Source organism: Panthera uncia, chromosome D2, assembly GCF_023721935.1.
Source record: "Panthera uncia isolate 11264 chromosome D2, Puncia_PCG_1.0, whole genome shotgun sequence".
Classification (NCBI taxonomy): domain Eukaryota; kingdom Metazoa; phylum Chordata; class Mammalia; order Carnivora; family Felidae; genus Panthera; species Panthera uncia.
This window is the reverse complement of record NC_064818.1, coordinates 68,339,681-68,359,510: the sequence shown is the minus strand read 5'-3', so window position 1 is coordinate 68,359,510 and position 19,830 is coordinate 68,339,681. Positions and strand designations below refer to the sequence as shown.

The 19,830-nt window shown below is 44.2% G+C and overlaps 1 protein-coding gene across 7 annotated transcripts in view; it reads left to right on the top strand.

The window, feature by feature from the left end:
- The first annotated feature begins 794 nt into the window (after window positions 1–794).
- The window catches only part of NRAP (nebulin related anchoring protein), a 70,182-nt gene continuing 51,146 nt past the window's right edge, over window positions 795–19,830 (top strand). The window contains exons 1-12 of one of the 7 annotated variants that reach the window (XM_049645791.1): window positions 795–1,141; window positions 1,464–1,558; window positions 2,133–2,220; window positions 6,919–7,023; window positions 9,211–9,315; window positions 10,414–10,521; window positions 11,237–11,341; window positions 12,102–12,209; window positions 12,506–12,610; window positions 15,516–15,623; window positions 16,543–16,659; window positions 19,114–19,218. In XM_049645791.1, coding sequence (XP_049501748.1) covers window positions 1,070–1,141; window positions 1,464–1,558; window positions 2,133–2,220; window positions 6,919–7,023; window positions 9,211–9,315; window positions 10,414–10,521; window positions 11,237–11,341; window positions 12,102–12,209; window positions 12,506–12,610; window positions 15,516–15,623; window positions 16,543–16,659; window positions 19,114–19,218 — 1,221 coding nt within the window. In that variant the 5' untranslated portion in view covers window positions 795–1,069. Of the gene's footprint in view, window positions 1,142–1,463; window positions 1,559–2,132; window positions 2,221–6,918; window positions 7,036–9,210; window positions 9,316–10,413; window positions 10,522–11,236; window positions 11,342–12,101; window positions 12,210–12,505; window positions 12,611–15,515; window positions 15,624–16,542; window positions 16,660–19,113; window positions 19,219–19,830 lie in introns of all 7 variants that reach the window. The other 6 variants (XM_049645790.1, XM_049645788.1, XM_049645793.1 and 3 more) reach the window with 6 other exon arrangements.

Below are 19,830 nucleotides of genomic sequence, written 5' to 3'. Positions count from 1 at the left end.
TATTTTTATTTTTTTAGATTTTTAAAAAAAGTTAGTTTTGGGGGCGCCTGGGTGGCTCAGTCGGTTGAGCGGCCGACTTTGGCTCAGGTCATGATCTCACGGTCCGTGAGTTCGAGCCCCGCGTCGGGCTCTGTGCTGACAGCTCAGAGCCTGGAGCCTGTTTCGGATTCTGTGTCTCCCTCTCTCTCTGACCCTCCCCTGCTCATGCTCTGTCTCTCTCTGTCTCAAAAATAAATAAACGTTAAAAAAAAAATTTTTTTTTTTAAAAAGTTTATTTTTGAGAGAGAGAGAGAGAGAGGTTGAGAGAGCGCGCACAAGTGAGGGAGGGGCAGAGAGAAGGAGACACAGAATCCGAAGCAGGCTTCAGGCTCTGAGCTGTCAGCAGAGGGCCCAACGCGGGGCTAGAACCCAAGAATCGTGAAATCATGACTTGAGCCAAAGTCGGACCTCACTGACTGAGCCAGCCAGGCGCCCTATTATAAACATTTTTAATAGATAAAGCTAAAATTCAGATACGGTGTTTACCCCTCCCATGGAGTGAATCAGTCCTGTTTTGTTTCTTATATTTTTGGGAACTGGCCTCTCTGCTTTAGTCACAGGCCTCATAGAGCAAGCTTTTCTAATTTGATCATTGGATGAGTGTGTGGCCTATCTCTTTGTATTCTTTTCTTGGGTTATGATCACAGTTCGTGTTAAACTACTACATGCTGCCTAATCACACACGAGGATTTGGTCACCCACATAAACATGATGCTGTTGTGAGTTCATTTTTCTATTTAGAGAAGCACGTCAGCTAGAAATACCTCCAGCTCATTTCCCAGACGCATGCGTGCTAAGCCAGTCGCCAAAATAGCCCCTTGAGTAAGTGGCAGCTTTAAAAACCATCCAGCTGCTGACTTCAAACTAGAAGGTCAGCAAAGGAAAGTGGAAGTTGGATTTTGAATGAGCAAGGTGTCCACAAGGTTTTGACGGTGGTCAGGATTTTGGGAGACTTGAACAGCTAGCCTGGGACTGTTCCTTGGATTTCTTGCCTGTTGCCTCTTTTTGTCTGCTCTCTTCGGACATCACGATGAATGTGCAAGCTTGTTCTAGGTGTGGGTATGGAGTTTATCCTGCTGAGAAGATCAGTTGTCTAGATCAGGTCAGTAGACATGTTTTGGCCTGCGGAGATAAATTTACCAATACGGGAAATTTATCTTCTCACGTATGGATGTGTGGTTGTTTTTGAACCATCCAAAAAATGTATTTCTCACCTTTCTTCAGTTCTACCCATTTCTATCTGTCTTCTGTGTTGCCTTGAAAAGGTTATTCATTTATGTAACGTTGTATTTGTGTGTATGTGTACATGTGTGCTTATCACCATATTATCTCTAAAGATGAGTTTTTACCTGGAAATGTACAAGAATCCTGAGTCTGGGAAAAAAAAAGGTATTTCTGCTAAATCTTTTCTGTACAATTTCTAGATATGGCATAAAGCGTGTTTTCACTGTGAAGTTTGCAAGATGATGCTATCGGTTAATAACTTTGTGAGTCACCAGAAAAAGCCGTACTGTCATGCGTAAGTGTTTGATGCCCTGCCCCACCACCTCTTGGGTTTTGTTTATTTTTTAACGAGGAGCCAACCAGAGCTTCAAATCACACAGTCCAGAGTTAAATCCAAAAATCATCTTCCCCAAGGTTTTCATTTACATAGAATCATTGACGAGCCCTAAGGCAGGATTTTATGCAAAGGACAGAAAGTTGAAAATTTCATATTTCTTACAGTAAAATGGTAAATCTATCCACTGTAACCACATATCGAATTATTAAATACTGTGCAGAACAGTGTAATTACCACAGATATACCTATAAAGCTTTAATTTTTTTCTTTGAAATAATTCCAGAATCCATTTCTGGTTTTTTTTCAGAAAATTTTTAAGTGGTCATTTTCTAGTTGAAATTTTTGTACGTTCTATATATTGAATTTATTTGATTTAATTTTTCTTTCTTTAAGGCCTTGCTTGGAAAATCGTGAACTTCATTATTAAGTTGTATATTTATGAATGTAAAAAACGACTACCTTTAAGAATAGTCACTCAATCATCTTGGATAAAATACATTTCTAATTCTGGTTTATATATATTTTTTTCTAGCCATAACCCCAAGAACAACACTTTCACAAGTGTCTATCATACTCCATTAAATCTAAATATGAGGAAGACTCCAGAAGCCATCCATGGGGTAAGTTACTTAATTTTGAATTTCAAAATAGCCTTTAAAGAAACTTTTTTAATTAACTCAGGTTTTTAAGTGTCTGTGTCGACATTGAACCTGCTCATTTTCTTCACTTACATGTGCAAAGCGCATTTAAGTAACAAGTGTTGCTATTTGCCTTACACACTATAGGGGCCAATACCCAAGATAATCTAGCTTGAATATCCAAGGTATTTGTAATCTTTCTCTGTCTGCCAGTCTGTTCACTCTGATGGTGGTTTACCCGATAGGCCCTGTATGCACTAGGTGCCTAATATGTAAAATGAAGTTTATAGAGTTGGAAAATATTATAAGAGCCTTTCCTTATTTTTTCCCCTGATTATTTTGGTATAGAAAATTAGGGGCGCCTGGGTGACTCAGTCAGTTGAGCATCAGACTCTTGATTTTGGCTCAGGTCATGATCTCACCATTCGTCATATCGAGCCCAGTGTTGGGATCTGCACTGACATTGCAGAGCTTTCTTGGGATCCTCTCTCTCTCTCTCTCTCTCTCTCTCTCTCTCTGCCCTTCCCCCACTCATGCTCTCTCGCTCTCTCTTTCTCAAAATAAGTGGATACGTAAATTAATAAAAAGAAAAAAATTTAAAGAAAAAAAAGAAAACAGTAAACTTCTAACTCCACACTCTTAAATCTTTCTAGATTCAGTAGTTCTTAACAATTACTAGCAGCCTCTCTTTCCCCTTGGGACAGCAGCAGGTCAAAGAGGCTTTGATTTGGAAGCCATGTTTGCATAGACATGCATAGACAAGCCGTGTTGATAAGCCAACCTCTTTTGAGAAACCAACAATGGGGTTTTGTCAGAGAGCCGGCTATTGACCGGACCCTCGAGTTTATTAAGACGATGACTCATTTAACTTCTTTCCCCCTGCCCCACAGAAGTTGCTCTGCGGGATGGAGCTGGCAACTTTCTAAAATTAGAAACTTGCACATGACGGGGAAGACTGTCTGTGATCTGCCCTCCGCATGTCCCCTCACCTCATACTGCCTCTCCTGCCTGGGCAGGCTCCCCTTCTCCGCAGGAAGACCTGTGTTAGATGGAACCTCCCCGATGCCCACTGCCACGTGGCTTATTTCACTAAATGCTTTGCACTGATTGTGAGCTTATTTCTTAGCAGGCTTAGATAACATTTACTCCACAGTCATTTAATTCATTTAGTACACGCCACAATCTGACAAAGTAAGTACGATCATCATCCCCTTCTGCTGAGGAACCTGAGGTGCAGAGTGGCTCACACATGCCTGATCTCGAAGAATTCGCAAGCAATCCTAGGTGGCCGAAAGGGTTAATTCTCGGAGGATCTTGTTTTCATCTCTTCATGGCTAAGGGCAGCTCCACAAAACTACAGTAAATACGGAGCATTACTCCTGCTGAAACAGTGCCACACATTCTTCTAGGCTCTTTATCCGTCTTACCTTTTTTGTTTGTTTTGTTTTTTTCACAAGAATCCCCTGTAATATTATCATCTTGCAGCCGGGGAGGCTGAGGCTCAGAGAGGTTGAGTGACTTGGGCGGTTTTACCCAGCTAGTTGAGTGGGTACAAATCCAGGTTCTGTCTGACTTTAGAACCCGTATCTTAAACAGCTCCATTGGCCTAGCGTTGCGTACCTAGAGGGGAGCAAACTGTCCGGAAGGAAGAAGGGACTTGTTTATGTTTACAAACGTCCAGACGTTTCTGAAGTGGTATAGCCAGAGTGCGCAGACTAAATGCAAGGAGAGGTGGTTGCACATCAGAGTGCTCTTTGTACGTATTGCACTGTCTACAGAAAGAACCGTGATATCTTTATTTTTCCACACGGCGCTGGCTCTTAACTGGCACGTCCCTGCCTTACAATCCTACCACAGGTCACACGGTATTACCTTTCTTTGAGGCGAAGGTGGATTCATTTTGTTTTAACTGTGTGTGACAGGACGGATCTGAAGGGAGATTATCGCTGGTTCGGTTTCCAGGCACAGGCAGGACGTCTGTGAACTTCCCAGGATGCCTGTGTGTGCGCGTTCGTTTACATCTGTGCGAATATGTGTGTCTGTGTATAAAGATGTATGTGTGCGTGTGGGGAGTGTATGTACGTGTGTATGTATGTGTGAATTGTGCACGGGCATACACATGTGTGTATGTGATGCGTGTGTACACGTATGTGCGTGTGCGTGTATGTGTGTGCCTATGTGTATGTGTGAGCGGTGTGTGTGTGTGCATGTGTACGTGTCTGTATATCTGCGTGTGCGTGGTGTGTGTGTGTGTGCGTGCATATGTGCACATGCGCGTGTGCGTGTGTGTGTATGTGTGTTATGCCCAGTAATTGCCTGCTGAGGTCACTTTCTCCGGCTTCCCCACCAGCAAAAATTTCAGAGGGACAGCAGTGTCCCTTCTGGGCCCCGGACCTAATAGCCACCTTGGGAAGTGGGATGGATTACTTTCTTACCCTCTTGCATCTCTGAGAGACTTTGCCCGCTGAATAAAAACCAAATTCGTTGTACATGTGCTAAAAGAAAAAAAAGAACAAAAGGGGTGCTGGGGTGATGGTGATGAAGGAGGAAAGTAAAGATTTTGAGTAGGCATTTGGAGCAGGTTGACATTTTTGTGCTTCCTAAATGCCTCCCTTTTAAAAATAAATAAATAAACGTTTGAGACACCATTTCCTGTTTGGCAGGCGTGAATGGGATTTTTAGGAGAATAAAACATCTAGATTCTCTTTTATTCAGAGAGTAGACTTTAGCTCTTAATGCTTCCTTACCTCACTGGTGACACCTATGGCCTTTTTCCTCTTCCTACTTCCTTAGAATGATCTGGAATCTCATGAAAAGTCTCCAGAGAAGCAGGCACTCCCCGGTGATGGATTTGTCCTGTGGGTGGAGGACGGCAGATAAGGCTTTCTGTCTATCTTGGTCACACGATTCTGATTCCTTATGTCAGTGGCTCTCAAGGAGGGCAGTTTTACCCCTCGGGGGACATTTGTATGTCTGTGGACCGTTTAGAGTGTCACAACTGTCAGAGGAGGGTACTGTTGGCATCCGATGGGTAAGGAGCAGGTATGCCACTAACCATCCTGCAATGCACAAGGCAGTCCCCACAAAAAGGAGATACCTGGCCCCAGATACCGGTAGCGCTGCCGTGCGGAACCCCTGCCTTACATTCACGGGATGTTTGTGGTAGTTTCTCAAAATCCCGGGAAGAAACAGGGAACATGCTCTCAGTTTAGATATTTACAGATACACGTATTGGAGCTGCATCAGGCAGTAGCAAGCCTAGAAAGTCCATGAAAGAAAGTGCTCTTAATATGGAAATAGAATTCCCACCTTCTAAACCTGGCTCTGATTACCCATTGAATGATTTTAGTAAGGTCATTTCTTTCCTTTCCGTTTCTTTCTTCATCTGCAAAATTAACGATTTACACTTCAGCTTGTTAAAATTGCAGATTTCTGGGCCCCCTTTAGACGTCATAAATTACGATATCTGGGTTTGGACCTAAGACCTTTCGAGTTTTCCTTTTATGGTTAGTCCCGCTTAGGTTCTCCGTAAGAAATCTTTGCCCCTCCCGAGGCTGTGAAGATACTGTTGAGACGTCGGTTCTGCCCAAGGTGATCTACACATTCGGTGCAATCCCAGTCGAAATCCTGGTGGTTTTTGTAGAAAAAAAGGATTTTTTTTGACGAAGCGATTCTAAAATTGACCTGAATGCACAAAGGTTCTAGAATAGCCAAGAAATCCTGAAGAACAAAATCGAAGAACTTCAGCCACGAGATTTCAAGACTTACTACAAAAGTAGTTGTAATCAACTTGGTGTAGTATTGGCATAAGAAGAGACAGACTAGCGGAATACAATCCAAGGTCCAGAAATAGGGCTGCACATATGTGGTCACTTGAATTTATAACGAACCTACCATTGGAAGTCGGTGTAGCAAGGACAACCTTTTTTTTTCTTTTTTAAAGTTTATTTTGAGAGACGGAGGGCACACACGCGAGAGCCGGGGACGGGCACAGAGAGGATCCCAAGAAGGCTCCACTCTGTCAGCTGCAGAGCCCAATTTGGGGCTTGATCTCACGAACTGTGAGATCATACCGGAGCCGAGATCAAGAGCCTGACGCCTAACCGACTGAGCCACGCAGGTGCCCCGAGGACGATCTTTTAATAAAAGGCCATGGGATTATTTGGATATTTGTGTGGAAAAAAAATGAACCTGGGTCCCTACTTCACACCCATACACAAAAATTAACTTCAGGTGTATTATAGGTCAAGATCAAGATAACAAAGGTAAAACGATAAAGCGTAGGAGAACGTGTACACGAATCTGGGGAGCCAACGTTTTAACAAGCTCCCCGGGTGACTGTTGCACAGACTGAAGTTAAGAGCCACTAGTCTTGTGTCTAGTGTTTCTGACGTTACTCTAACCTGCATACTTGGTGTTGTGTGAGACGTTCATAGGGACTTTCGGTCTTTTTAATTGCACTGCTAAATAGGGCTTTGCACACGACAGGTGCTGTGCACAAGCCACCTGGCTGGTGGCACAGGTGAAGCCACAGTGATACAGTGCGTGTTGCCATCCACTTACGATGCTTTGTGGGCGAGATTTAGAGAAATCCCTCCGACTTAACTCCAGATTTCTTATTTTCCTTCTCTTCTCTGATGAAAACATCACCGCGTTACTGACAACGTCTTCATTGTGCAGGTGGATGACCAGGATGATAGCGAACGGTTTAAATCGGTTTTTCACTGGGACATGAAATCCAGGGATGGGGCAGATGCAGCTAACAGGCAACCCCTGGTGAACGAGGTGAGGGAAGAGGTATGAAGGGGTCTGGAAGAAGGGAAAAGAACGGCACGCTCTGCGAATGAGATGCATTATTATTATTTTTGAATGTTTATTTAATTTTGAGAGAGAGCATGTACGTGTGTGCACGCGCTGGGGAGGGGCAGAGAGAGAGGGAGAGAGAGAATCCCAGGCAGGCTCCGCAGGGTCAGCATGGAGCCCAACGTGGGGCCTGATCCCACGAACTGGGAGATAATGATCTAAGTGGAAATCAAGAGTCGGACACTTAACTCACTGGGCCACCCAGGCGCCCTGAGATGCACCTTTATTTTTACTTCTAGAGGAATTGATTAGGCTTTCGTTCACCCAGTTTGTGATCGCAGCTGTCTACAGAGGACATCCATCAACAGGCCATGGGGTCATCTCTACCATATCTGCTCCCAGTCCAAACTCACTAGTCAGTTTGTTGCTTCCAACCACCGTGTTTCTGTCCCTGGGAACAACCACCCAGGCTGGAAACCACGGCTGCCCTTTCTCCCTCTGATACGCCACTCAGCTCCACCCTTTCCCTGCATTTCACTCTCCCTGCTCTGATCCACATCATCTCCTGTCGAGTGACATTGGTCACACATCGCTTCTTGGGTAGCCCTAACTTACCCTTCCTACCACCTGAGAGTTTATGCTCACTCTCTATGGAGAGTCTTCTTTCAAAATTCCTCAGCAATTTACTTTTAAAAACAATTTTTAATGTTTATTTATTTTTGAGAGAGAGAGAGAGAGAGACAGAGCATGAGCATGAGCATAAGCATGAGCATGGGAGGGGCAGAGAGAGAGAGGGAGACACAGAATCCGAAGCAGGCTCCAGGCTCTGAACGGTCAGCGCAGAACCCAACTCAGGGCTCGAACTCACGAACTGCAAGATCATGACCTGAGCTGAGGTGGAACGCTCGAACGACTCAGCCACCCAGGTGCCCCTCAGCCATTTACTTTTAATTATACATGTGATACTTGCATTTCCCTCGTTGCAAAAAAAAAAAAATCCAACGTACAAAGTTAACCCCTTGTTCACCATCGCCAGTCAGTCCTTCTGTAGACGTACCTGTTGTTCGCAGTCTTGTGGGTATTCTTTCAGACTTTACTCATTTACAAACATGTAATTCATTTCTTAGTACTTCCATTTGGATAAGACTACTGCCACTTATTGAGGGATCTTTAATGAATTATTTAACCATTCTTTGGCTTTCTCCTTTATAAATTGAACTTCTGTCTTTCCAGATCTCCGGTTTGCCCCACGTCCAGCCCACTTGGTTCCCCATTTGTTCCCCACAATTCCAATCAGATTCACCTCCTCATGGTCTTTCATACGAAGCCTGTCATTGCCTTCATGCTTTTGTTCCTGGTAGTCTCCACCCTGGGAATGTATTCAACAAACACTTACTGAGTCAATTATGTGCCAGGCACTGTTCTAGGCTGTTAGAACAGTTCCAGGCTGTTCATCAGTGAACAAAACTGATGAAAATCCCAACCTTCTAGAATGGTTGTCCGTCTTCCTCTCTTTGCCCCTGTTAACTGGCCTCAGCCTTGAAGGTTCAGCTCAGATTCCATCTTCCTGCCAAGAGTGGGGCCCATCTCATGTAGGCCGCTTCTTAAAACCTTGTGTTTATCACCAACACGGTACATTTAAGCACACAAACATTTTCTAATCACTACCTATTTTGTATGTTGGTTTTATCTCCCTAGATAGGCCACAGATGTCTTACATAAAGAACTGTCTTCCCTTTTTTTTTTTTTTTTGCTTTTCTGTTCCCAATGTTAATTGCTTATCCTGAGATCAGGCACATGACAGGTAGTAGGTTTTTGCAGTGTGTCTGAATAATGCTAGTTAATCTCACGTTGCCCCTCCATAGCGACTCCCCACTGCTCAATCCGGGTACAAAGATGAGCAAAGAAATATTAAGTTATATTTAGAACCCTTCTATGATATAAGTGAATCTCAGAAAGTTCAACTTTTTAGGATATTAGGTTATTTTCTAGGTGAAAAAAGTGAACATTTTTGTTAGCTGAGACCCACCATATGCCAATAGGAATTTATAGCCTTTAGAGAATTTCTCTTATGTTAACAGTGTATGTGAGCATGCTGGGAGGATGGGGTAGGTCTCACCAACCAATGTGTAGGGTGTGTGCTTATGCATTTGCGTGTTTCCTTTATAGAGAGGCTACTGGACCGGATATGGGGAAGGGAGTGGTTGGTGCCCAGGAGCTCTGCCAGATCCTGAAATCGTAAGGATGGTTGAGGCCCGAAAGTCTCTTGGTGAGGTAAGGGCCCTAGACATTACTCTTGCAATTAGTTTGATCGTTTCTTTATCTTAAGATTGTGGTAGACAGACTACCGACCCCTCCCCCAGAGGTTACCATGTGCCAATCCCTGGAACTGTGTATCTGTTAACCTTATATGGCCAAGGGGACTTCGCAGATGTGACTAAGCTAAAGATCTTGAGATAGGAAGATTACCCTAGATGATTAGGGGTGGACCCAGTGTAACCACAAGGGTCCCTATAAGGAGGGAGGCGAAAGGGTCAGAATCAGAGACAAGGTGAGGTGATAACAGAAGCAGAGGTCAAAGCCATGTGGCGCCACACATGAAGGGTGCCAGTGGCCTCTAGAAGCTGGAAAAGGTAAAGAAATGGAGTCTCCTCTAAAGCCTTCAGGACGGACCAGCCCTGATCACCCGTTTTGGACTTCTCCCCCCCCCCCCCCCCCCCCGCCAACACTGTAAGAGAGATTTCAGTAGATTTTCATGTAGAAAAGGCAACGTTGGCCCAGATTATGCAAGTCCTTAATGATTTGCACACTTCTAGCCCAGGGCACTTACCTTTGAAGAAACCACTTTGGACACTATCATTAGTCTTTGGTGACTCAGCCTTCAGCAGATAGAAAGAAAACAGAAACACAAATGCTGTGGTGCCCGGTGTCATTAGGAAGGCTAATCATTGGAAGTACTCAAAAAGTTAGAAGGGAAAACTAATGTTTTGTTCTCGATGCCATGGAACTAATTCTCGTGGACAAGTTACGGAAGAGTCTCCCGCACATTAACCGCTGCATTAGCATACCAGCCATTGGGTCAAAGGGGTTGTGTTCTCTTTGGGTCCCCTTGGGTTGTACCAGGTTCCATAGAATTCGATGTAAGCATTGAAGCGGAAGCCCCTTGACCTGGGAAACATGATTTCTTCGGTGTTGACTGTTACTCAAATCGCCAACGGAATGACATCATCAGGTTTACCGCAGGTGATCGAAGTGTTTTTCAACTACCTCATAAATCCAGCAGCATTGGTTCTGATGGTGCTTTCCGTGGCAGTTTTACTTGTTCTCACCTCGTATCATTCTGAATCTCGTGCTGACATTGGTTCTGACCAGCAGGAATATACAGAAGACTATGAGCAACAGAGGGGCAAGGGGAGTTTCCCAGCCATGATCACACCTGCCTATCAAAGAGCCAAGAAAGCCAACCAGCTGGCCAGCCAAGTGAGTGCCCTAGTGCTGGTTCACCATAGGTTATGCTAATCTTTGTCACCAGTGAGCCTCTGGGATTCGGGTAAAAACCACCAAGAGAGTGCTTATGGACAGTAGGTGTCATTAGTGTGGTATTATGGAGACAGCTGTGTCCTCATCTTTTCCTTGCCCGTTGTCTTCTGTGCCTGGATTGGGCCACATTGGCCAAATGGAGAATAGACCAGGTTGCCTACCCAAAGACTGGACCGAACAATTTCTCGAGGTCGCTTTAGCATTTCAGATACTGATTTTTATGAAGTGGATGGCAGATCCGCCTGAAGAAGAGCAAAGCTTGTTGGCTAAGAGGTCAGATTTTTGGAGCCAGAATGCTAGGATTTGAATCCTGGCTGTCTCACTTACTAGCTGTGTGACCATGAGAAAATTACTAAGCCTCTCTGTTCCTCAGCTGCTCATTTGTAAAATGGGGAAAATAGTAGTCCTGCCTCATGTGATTGTTATGGAGAGGAAGTGAGTTAGTATTTGTTGATGTTTAGTTCCTGGCACTCTCTTGGACTTGACATACGAACATTGGTGCTTTTTAAAGAGGAGCTTATAAAGCAAGCCCTAAAAACTTGCCCTGGGCTTGTGTCGAGTGTAGCCCAATGGAATAGCTTCAGGACAGCTGGAAGGAAAGGTCCTCACAAAGGCTGGTGGGTATGACCTTGACTCTCTGCTGTCTCTTCATCAGGTGGAATACAAGAGAGGGCATGATGAACGTATCTCCACATTCTCCACGGTGGCGGATACCCCTGAGTTGCTACGGGCCAAGGCAGGGGGACAGCTTCAAAGCGATGTAAGAAATGATGGAGGCCAAGACCCTGTGATTCTCCTTTAAGAGTCTCTATTCCTTCCTTCCTTGGAGGTGGAGGGAGGAAGTATGTAGGAGGCCTCTCAGTCCCATGTGGGAGCCAGGAAGAACTTTCTGAGGTCAAGGATGGTCAAGTCAGATAGGTCAGCTAGCACAGACCTTGTGAAAACTCTTTCTCAGAGAGAAAACTTAGATAGTATCAGTAACAAATCAGGTGTATGTGATCAATCTGAAAAAATTCTGCCCTTGTCCCTGCAAATTATAGAACGTAAACTTCTAAAGAATTTCTACCGTTTGCCTTTTCACAGCCCAGTTGCTCCTTAGCATAACAAGACCAAGAACTTAGTCTTCTTCTGAGTGGGAAGTTTAAGCACAAATCCATGTTCAGCTTAATGAGTGGTTCCCACTTGCCTTTGGTGGAGAAGCCTCTTTTGTCTCCCAAACTCGACTGGTGGCTCCTTGAGGGCAGAAGCCTTACTGCTCTGCCCACCCCCACCACCTGGCCCACAGTAGGTGCTTCATAAGTAGGTGTTGAATTCTGTGTTGAATGTCTCTGCGCACCAGGCATTGTGCTGGGTTTGGGGGAAAAAAAAGGTAAATAAGATGCGTGTGGTCCATCAAGCTGTAAGCCAATGATGATGCCATAGGGAGACATGGAGGGAGTTATGCAACCCCTCATCAGATTGCATGCTAGATACTGGGACTGTGGCATGAGATTCATTTTCTTTTTTTTTTCATTTGCCAGGTGAGATACACAGAAGACTATGAACAGCAGAGAGGGAAAGGCAGTTTTCCTGCTATGATCACCCCTGCTTATCAGATAGCCAAGAGAGCCAATGAGCTGGCGAGTGATGTGAGTATCCGCGGCAGTGTTTTCATGTTAGGGGAGGAAGCGGGAAGTTACCTGGACCTGGCGAGTACAACTTCCTGTCTGCTTTTGCATACACCGTGGTCCAGGAAGTAGCTCTCCTTCAGAACTCTGAAGCCATTTTACCAAGACGATGATCTGGCACTTTTATGTCTAAGACACACTCCCTGGACCCAAGCAGGAAAAAAAAAAAAACATTCCACAAAACACTTGGTTTTACTCCCCTGGCTTCTGTGCACAGAAGGTTAAATTCACCAGGTTTGTCCTTTGCCTTCGTTTAGGTGAGATACCATCAACAATATCAAAGAGAAATGAAGGGAGTGGCTAGTCCAGCTGCTGGAGCTGCAGGTGCATCGTCAAGGGAATGTATGGGCCAGTATGGCCAGGTATGTGATACATCACTTGCTTTCTGACGGTCAGTTCTCAGGTCAGCAGCCCACTAGCCTGCGACACACCGATGACCGTTTAATCCGGGGTTGGGCTGTGGTTTATGTTGCCCTATTTATGAGAGGTGGATTTTCCCAGCCAGACAGCAACCACAAATAATGACACAGGGCTCAACCTGATCCACGAAGGAAAAACAGTTTCTCAATGCTTTTCCTTTTCTTTTTTAAAATAAAGAACCTATACCAATATGGTTGATTTGGCAAGAGTAAAGCATTCTCACCTATTTATTGAAGAATGGTCCCAAGGCCTAAGACTGGCTAATTTTAACTCATCCCTGTAGAAGTGTGAAAGGGATCCAAAAACACATCTCAAAAACTATTGGGCACTTCACTGAATAGCAGGACTCATTTCTTAGAAAGTACATGTCTTATTGAGGTTACTGGATAAAGCAATATGCCAGAGGATATGTATCTTTTCCCTAGTTTCACTTCTCACATGAACTACTTATTGATGGGGTATAGGGGTAGGTTGAGATGATAATTAGAAGCTCATTTTTATTTGTATGCCCCTCTGTATTTTCTGGTGCTAAACAGGTGTAGGAGAGAAAGGGAACATTATTTTTTCACCATTGTAAGTAAAGGGTACTGGACGGCCATGTGTGTTCTGGACGATGCCATTCAGTGGGCTTAGTTGATTTTTTAAAAATTAATTGGAATGTTGTTTGAATTTTTGGTCAGTGGCTAGACTCTACAACATACATGATTTATTCGACATACATCATTTATGAAAGGAAACAACTTATTTCTCTTTAGAAAAATAAAACATCTCTTCATATTGGGGAGACACTCACGGAAGACTTGGGATGTGTGTGAAAATAGATTGTGACCCCTTTGCAAATGTTTAGTTTTGAATTAAAAAGTCCCTTTTATTAAATTCCATAAGTTAATTAAATGGTCTCCGTGCTTTAAACCCAATGAAATTATGTCTTTCTTGGTTTCATGTTTTAAGTATATTTTATAGAAGGCTCAAGACAACTTTAAAAAATCACTTTTAAGAAATATTTGGTTCCTATATTTGGCAAAAAATATTTTGCTCTAAATTTGGACAGAGCTATCTGCCAGTACATGAGCGTGTCTAGACGTATCTATGCACATCGATGAGATGTAACCTCATAGTGTCATAGTTATTTTCTTGGCTGAAGTTTCTGGTCACGGTCATAACAAATCTAAGAATCAAAGTGGGTGTCGTTTAATAGCACCGCCAGCAACTGTTGAGAGGATCAGTCTTGGGTGGCATTTCCTTGTGTGATATAGCGGGACCCGCCAGGCATGAGTAGGAGGGAGTGAGAGAGAAGCGGACAGACAGTCAGATAAACTATAAATATCCGTAGTGCCTAAAATGCCATACAATTCATTCTTCTTTTCAACGAGTAACTGTTTTTTTAGGTTAATGGACTGTATCATATCATCAACGTATTGTTTGTAACCAGTCAATTCCCCAGTAGGATTGAGTACCTCACTAAAAGATTTACACCCCCGACATAGATACACATAAGCAGAGAAGTTAAACTAAAGCTGCAAACCAAACCTACACCATAGAGCAGAATGGGGAAGAGGGGATTACCAAAGAATTCGAGAGCCTTTCTTCTTCTTTTTTTTTTAAGCTTAACTTTTTTTACTTATTGCATTTGGCCCCAAACATTCTGGCATCCAAACATAAAAGAGCACTCGGACCGAACAGTTGTCACTATTGGATAAGAAGGAAGCCTGGATTTTCTAATTTGACCCAGCTGTTTTATTTAAGAAAATGTGTGTGCCATGGGGCGCCTGGGTGGTTCTGTCGGTTGAGCGTCCGACTTGGGCTCAGGTCATGATCTCACAGTTCGTGGGTTCGAGCCCCACGTCGGGCTCTGTGCTGACAGCTCGGAGCCTGGAGCCTGCTTCGGATTCTGTGTCCCCCTCTCTCTCTGCCCCTCCCCCACTCATGCTCTGTCTCTGTCTCTCTCTCTCTCTCAAAAATAAACATTAAAAAATTTTAAGAAAATGTGCGTGCCAGACTCTGACCCTGGTACAGAAGCAGGGCAGGCCTTTGTCTTGGAGGAGGCAGGAGGTGGAGGGAGTCATGAGCCCCAGGGGGTACGTGAGGTAGTTTCACATTTGTGGGAACACAGATGAGGAAGCAGCTGATTCTGCCTGGGGCAGGACTGGGAATGAGGGAGGAGCTCCCGAGAGAGAGGGTGGCGTCTGACAGGGTCTTGAAGTATATCCCACTGCCAGGAAAGGTTTATGCCAGTGAACGTCATGATGGTTCCATGGGGGAGGTTTGCTTTCGTGGGAGTCGGCGCATGGTGTAGGGAAGAGGACGGAAGAAACAGGCCCAGATTATAATAGTCTGGAATATACCTTTAGTCCCATTTAGAGCCTTTCACCCCAAATACAAAAATTCAAATAGTGATATAATGCTCTTCTTGGCAAATTAACATACATTGCTGGGGAAATGGGATCTTGCATGTTAATGAGTTTCTCTGCAGAGATCTGTTAACGGGCCCAAGAAAGGCAGCATCTGAGATTACTGGAAGACAGAGGGACCTCCCAGGTGTCAGATAGGACACGAGTACTCCATGTACTCATGGAGATTTGTAGAATGTCCGCGTTTATCTGGTGGAAATGATGAAGGTGATAATGATAATAGTTACCATGTATTTCGTGCTGTGTGCCAGGGACCAGTAAGTAGACCTGACCACCAAGTCCACCACCTTAGCCACCACATGGTATTGCTGGGCCCTGGAGGGACCAGTGTGGGTGGACCTCTACGGCAACAGGCTCTAGGAGGTATCATTGCTAGTCCCCCCCACCGCCATCCAGGGAGGGGAGCATCACTGATGGAAGTTTTCGATTGGCCCAGCAGGGTTACTTGGAGGAATATGAGGAGCACAGAGGAAAAGGCAGCTTCCCCGCCATGATCACCCCAGCTTATCAGAACGCCAAGAAAGCCAACGAACTCGCTAGTGATGTAAGTACCTCATCGGGAAGACCCACAGGTCAATTTCTTAGAGCTGAGCCAGAGTAAAATGTTAGCCCTCAGTTTCTCTCCAAATTTCTGACATCTGCTTCTTTTGTTCAGACTCTTCGGTCACAGTTATCTGCTTCAAAGGAGACTGACACAAACTGTGGAACTCCCTTTAGGTCAGCCGAAGCAGGTGCAGATGCTGGGCTAGCCAGATGAGCGGGGCTAGAAGAGCCTTCGCTGAATGGCCCATCTAGAAACCTAGCACTTTAGGGGAAGAGCTGATTAAAATAAGCCATATGATTATCAAACTGGGTATAACCCAGTTGATAAAATGATTTTTATTTGCAGAACGTTGGCCAGCTGGCGGTCCTTGAAAGATAGGCTATAATTAAACTCGGTAGAGGGACGTGCACACATAGATCTAACACAACAACTTGAGCTTGGTCTATATATAGTTAGAAGCCAGCCATGATTTTCACACCCCGCTTGCCCTACTCCTTTACTCTGTCCTATTCCATTATTATACCCATTTGCCCAGGAAGGTGCACTCTTGCCTCAAGAGGATAAGTAAAACACGTTACTCATTTCGCCTCTCATTAGCAGGTTAAGTGAGAAAATATGTTGAAACCATGGGCAGGCTGGGTTTGGAACGATACCTTTTGGTACAATTGTTTCAAGGTGTCTCTTCATGCAGAATTAAGCATAAAGGGCACCAAGTGTGAAAGGGGCCAGTAAAAATTTTAATACAAAAGGAACCGAGTAGTTTATGGATTTCATGGAGAAAAAAGTCCCTGTGATTTTTTAATTTTCCCTTCAGAAAGTTCTATTAAGTAAATGTTGACGTTAAATGTGAAGTCATTTTGGAGTCCCTTCTCTCCTGAAGCATGAAAACAACAATTCCTTCCTTGCGTGTTTCTTTCAGATAAAATACAGGCAGGACTTCAACAAGATGAAAGGGCCTGCACATTATCACTCCCTCCCAGCTCAAGACAACTTGGTTCTCAAGCGGGCACAGAGCGTGAACAAGCTTGTGAGCGAGGTGCGTATGGGGGACAGTGGACACTGGGGCGACCCCAGAGTGAAAAATGCCACGGACTGTGGCTTATGTGCTATACGTCGTTACCAGTTCCCATGGAACGAATGCGCCGTAAAAAGCAACTCACAAGAGAGCCCAGAATCAAACAACCTGAACTTAAAATTAAGTGTCTCCAAGGGTTCAAAAGTTTCTTCTCGGATTCCCATAGGGCTGTAGACTGTCAGACATTTCAGGCAGTAGATTTTTAGGTGCAGGATACTGCCCTAGCCAACCTTTATCACGATATGTCATTGTCGAAGAGTGGACATCGAACATGAGAAAGTGTTTGCAGCTTTGCATGTCTCTTATCCTCTTATAATTCTAGCCAGCTTTCCCAGAAGCTGTGTGTGTCGTATGAATTCCCGTTACCTTGGAGGCTGGACTGGCTGCCAGGCGCTGTGTGTTGTTTGGGCTGCCTGGTATTTCAGAGTTTTTGAATTGCTGGGACTCTGGCAAGGAAATAACCCCTGGAGCTCCCAAATCCTCATCACGCCCTCCAGTCCTTTCTTTCACAGCAGCCTCTCACTGGCATTTCCTCTCTGGATCCTAAAGGCATTTGAGTTAGCAATCTCTTGTGACAGGGAAGAATGAGAGCTGTTAAAAGTAATCCCTTAATCAGTTATCCGCAACTGAGAAATAGATATTCAAATATCCTAAAATATTTTTCTTCTCTAACCTCAAAAGGTCCATCCTTAACCCCGAACTGTTACTTACTCTGCGGTCCTCTAACCTTGGGCTGCTCAGAATCCCCGAGAGTGACATTTTCCTCATCTTAGCAGGACACTCACGTATTTTGGAGTCATAGATGGGTGCCTAGGTCTTGGAATCTGCTCTTTAAACAAATGTTCGCAATGGTTTTGATGCTCCAGGCCAGAGGTCAGCGAACTACAACCCGAGTGCCAAATCTGACCCATCGCCCGGTTTTGTAGATAAAGTTTTATTGGAACACCACCACCTCATGTTTGGTTACACGTTGTCGATGACTGCTTTCACACCACAAGAACAGAATCCATTAGTTGCCGGAACTTGCTCTCGATTCACGGAACAGTGGATCTAGATGGAACCTTTGAAATTGTTAGGTCCTCACTTTGTCGTAGGTCTGGAAAAGTAGAGTATCTTATTCTGGTTTAGAGAGACTTTCAGGAACAGAATTGGAACCAGACCTCTGAAAGTACCATTTTACCACCCAGGAAAAACACTGTTAACATTTTGGCCTTTGTCTGGGTGAAGATACTATAACCTAGTTTATGAATATGAAGACATTTATAGATTAGAATTCAACTATATTTACAGTCTGGTGTACTTTTTTCACTTTATATCAGATTGTGAGCATTATAATACATCTTGCATACTTTATTTATTTAAAAAAAATTTTTTTTAATTTTTTTCTAACGTTTATTTTTGAGACAGAGAGAGACAGAGAGAGACAGAGCATGAATGCGGGAGGGTCAGAGAGAGAGGGAGACACAGAATCCAAAACAGGCTCCAGGCTCTGAGCGGTCAGCACAGAGCCCGACGCGGGGCTCGAACTCACGGACCGCGAGATCATGACCTGAGCTGAAGTCGGACGCTTAACCGACTGAGCCACCCAGGCGCCCCGCATCTTGCATACTTTAACAAGCATGTTTCCACCATATGTTTTATAAGATAGGATAACAAATTATATATATTTGCTTGGTGAGGTGTCACAAGAGAACCTTCGGTTTCTTTTTGCTGTTATGTTTATCCCGTAAGACAAACCAGTCGTGCTCTATTCGTGGTAATCAGTCTGCAGCCGCCTCCTCCAATTACCTAGGATGACTTGGAGTCTATTTCATGACTGTAGCCTCACATCTTGCATCCAGCTACCCAGGGGAGCTCAACTAGCCAACCCACTTAAAATTAGAAGGCACTCGATGCATCTGTTAGTGGTCTCAGTTATTATACTGCTTTGTAAAGCAACTTTTGGGCCTACGTTTTATTGAAGTGTACATACGGAGAAGTGTATAGGTCATGTGTACGTAAGGGAAAGGATTTCCACAAGTGGACACATCTGTGCGCCTAGCATCCAGATCAAGAAACAGGACATGACTCAGACATATCCCTCCCAATCCCACAGACACTTTCCCCCAAGAGTGACCACTGTCCTGATTTCTCAAACCTGTTTTGCCACTTCTTGGGCTCTATGAAATCTTACCGTAGTTTCTCTTGAAAGGGACTGTATATGTATATCTTTAATTTTCAGAACCAAATTGTTGATTTACTTATTTATTATTTGAAAGGAAAACATGTACTGCTAACTTACAGTATCCTATGCCTGGTCTTTTTAAATGCTGGGTTGAAAGTTTTCTAAAAATATCCTAGTAAAGTCCTGGTGACATTTTTCAAGAGTGACTTCGGGCTTGGTTTTACTGTGCATCTGGTGTTTTGGTTTCCAAGGTGGAATATAAGAAGGACCTGGAAAGTAGTAAAGGTCACAGTATCAACTACTGTGAGACGCCTCAATTCAGGAACGTGAGCAAGATCTCAAAATTCACCAGTGATGTGAGTTTTTAACACCTCAGCGTTGGTTTGGGGCTTTGTTGATGAGCTAGTTTCTAGGTCTCTTAAGAGACAGTCTGTGTGAACATATCTGTTTGTCCCGGAAGCATGGCCTCTTAGGCACAAATACCTAAGAGTTTTGATGAAGGTTGCCTGCAGGCAGTAGTCCATGTAGTGTTAAATTCTGTCACGCCCCCCGCCACACACATGACCTTGAGTCCTCATGGTAGCACCCATCCTCTTGTGTTCTTCTTATGTAGCGGTATCTGGCTCCTGGTGGTGAATGCTGGGGAGGGAGGCTGGCTGAGCATGTAACATCGCCTCTCAATGTGACCTCGTGCTTCTTAGTACCCGATCTCCTTTAACCTGGGGACCCAGATGTTCTTTCCTCATTTTACAGATGAGCAGAGACATGCTAGAGTGGCATTTGCAAATCTGGAAATTCCCAAAGTTCTGGGGACGTTTCGTTGAGCACATCAAGGACCCATACTAGATGTGATTTTATTTCTGCTTAGCTGCACATAATAGTAGAATTTAAAATCCTGAGGGAATTTGTAAGGTTCAGGGAGGAATTTATTGCCTAAATGTAGGGGTTAAGAGCACCAGCTTCGGAGC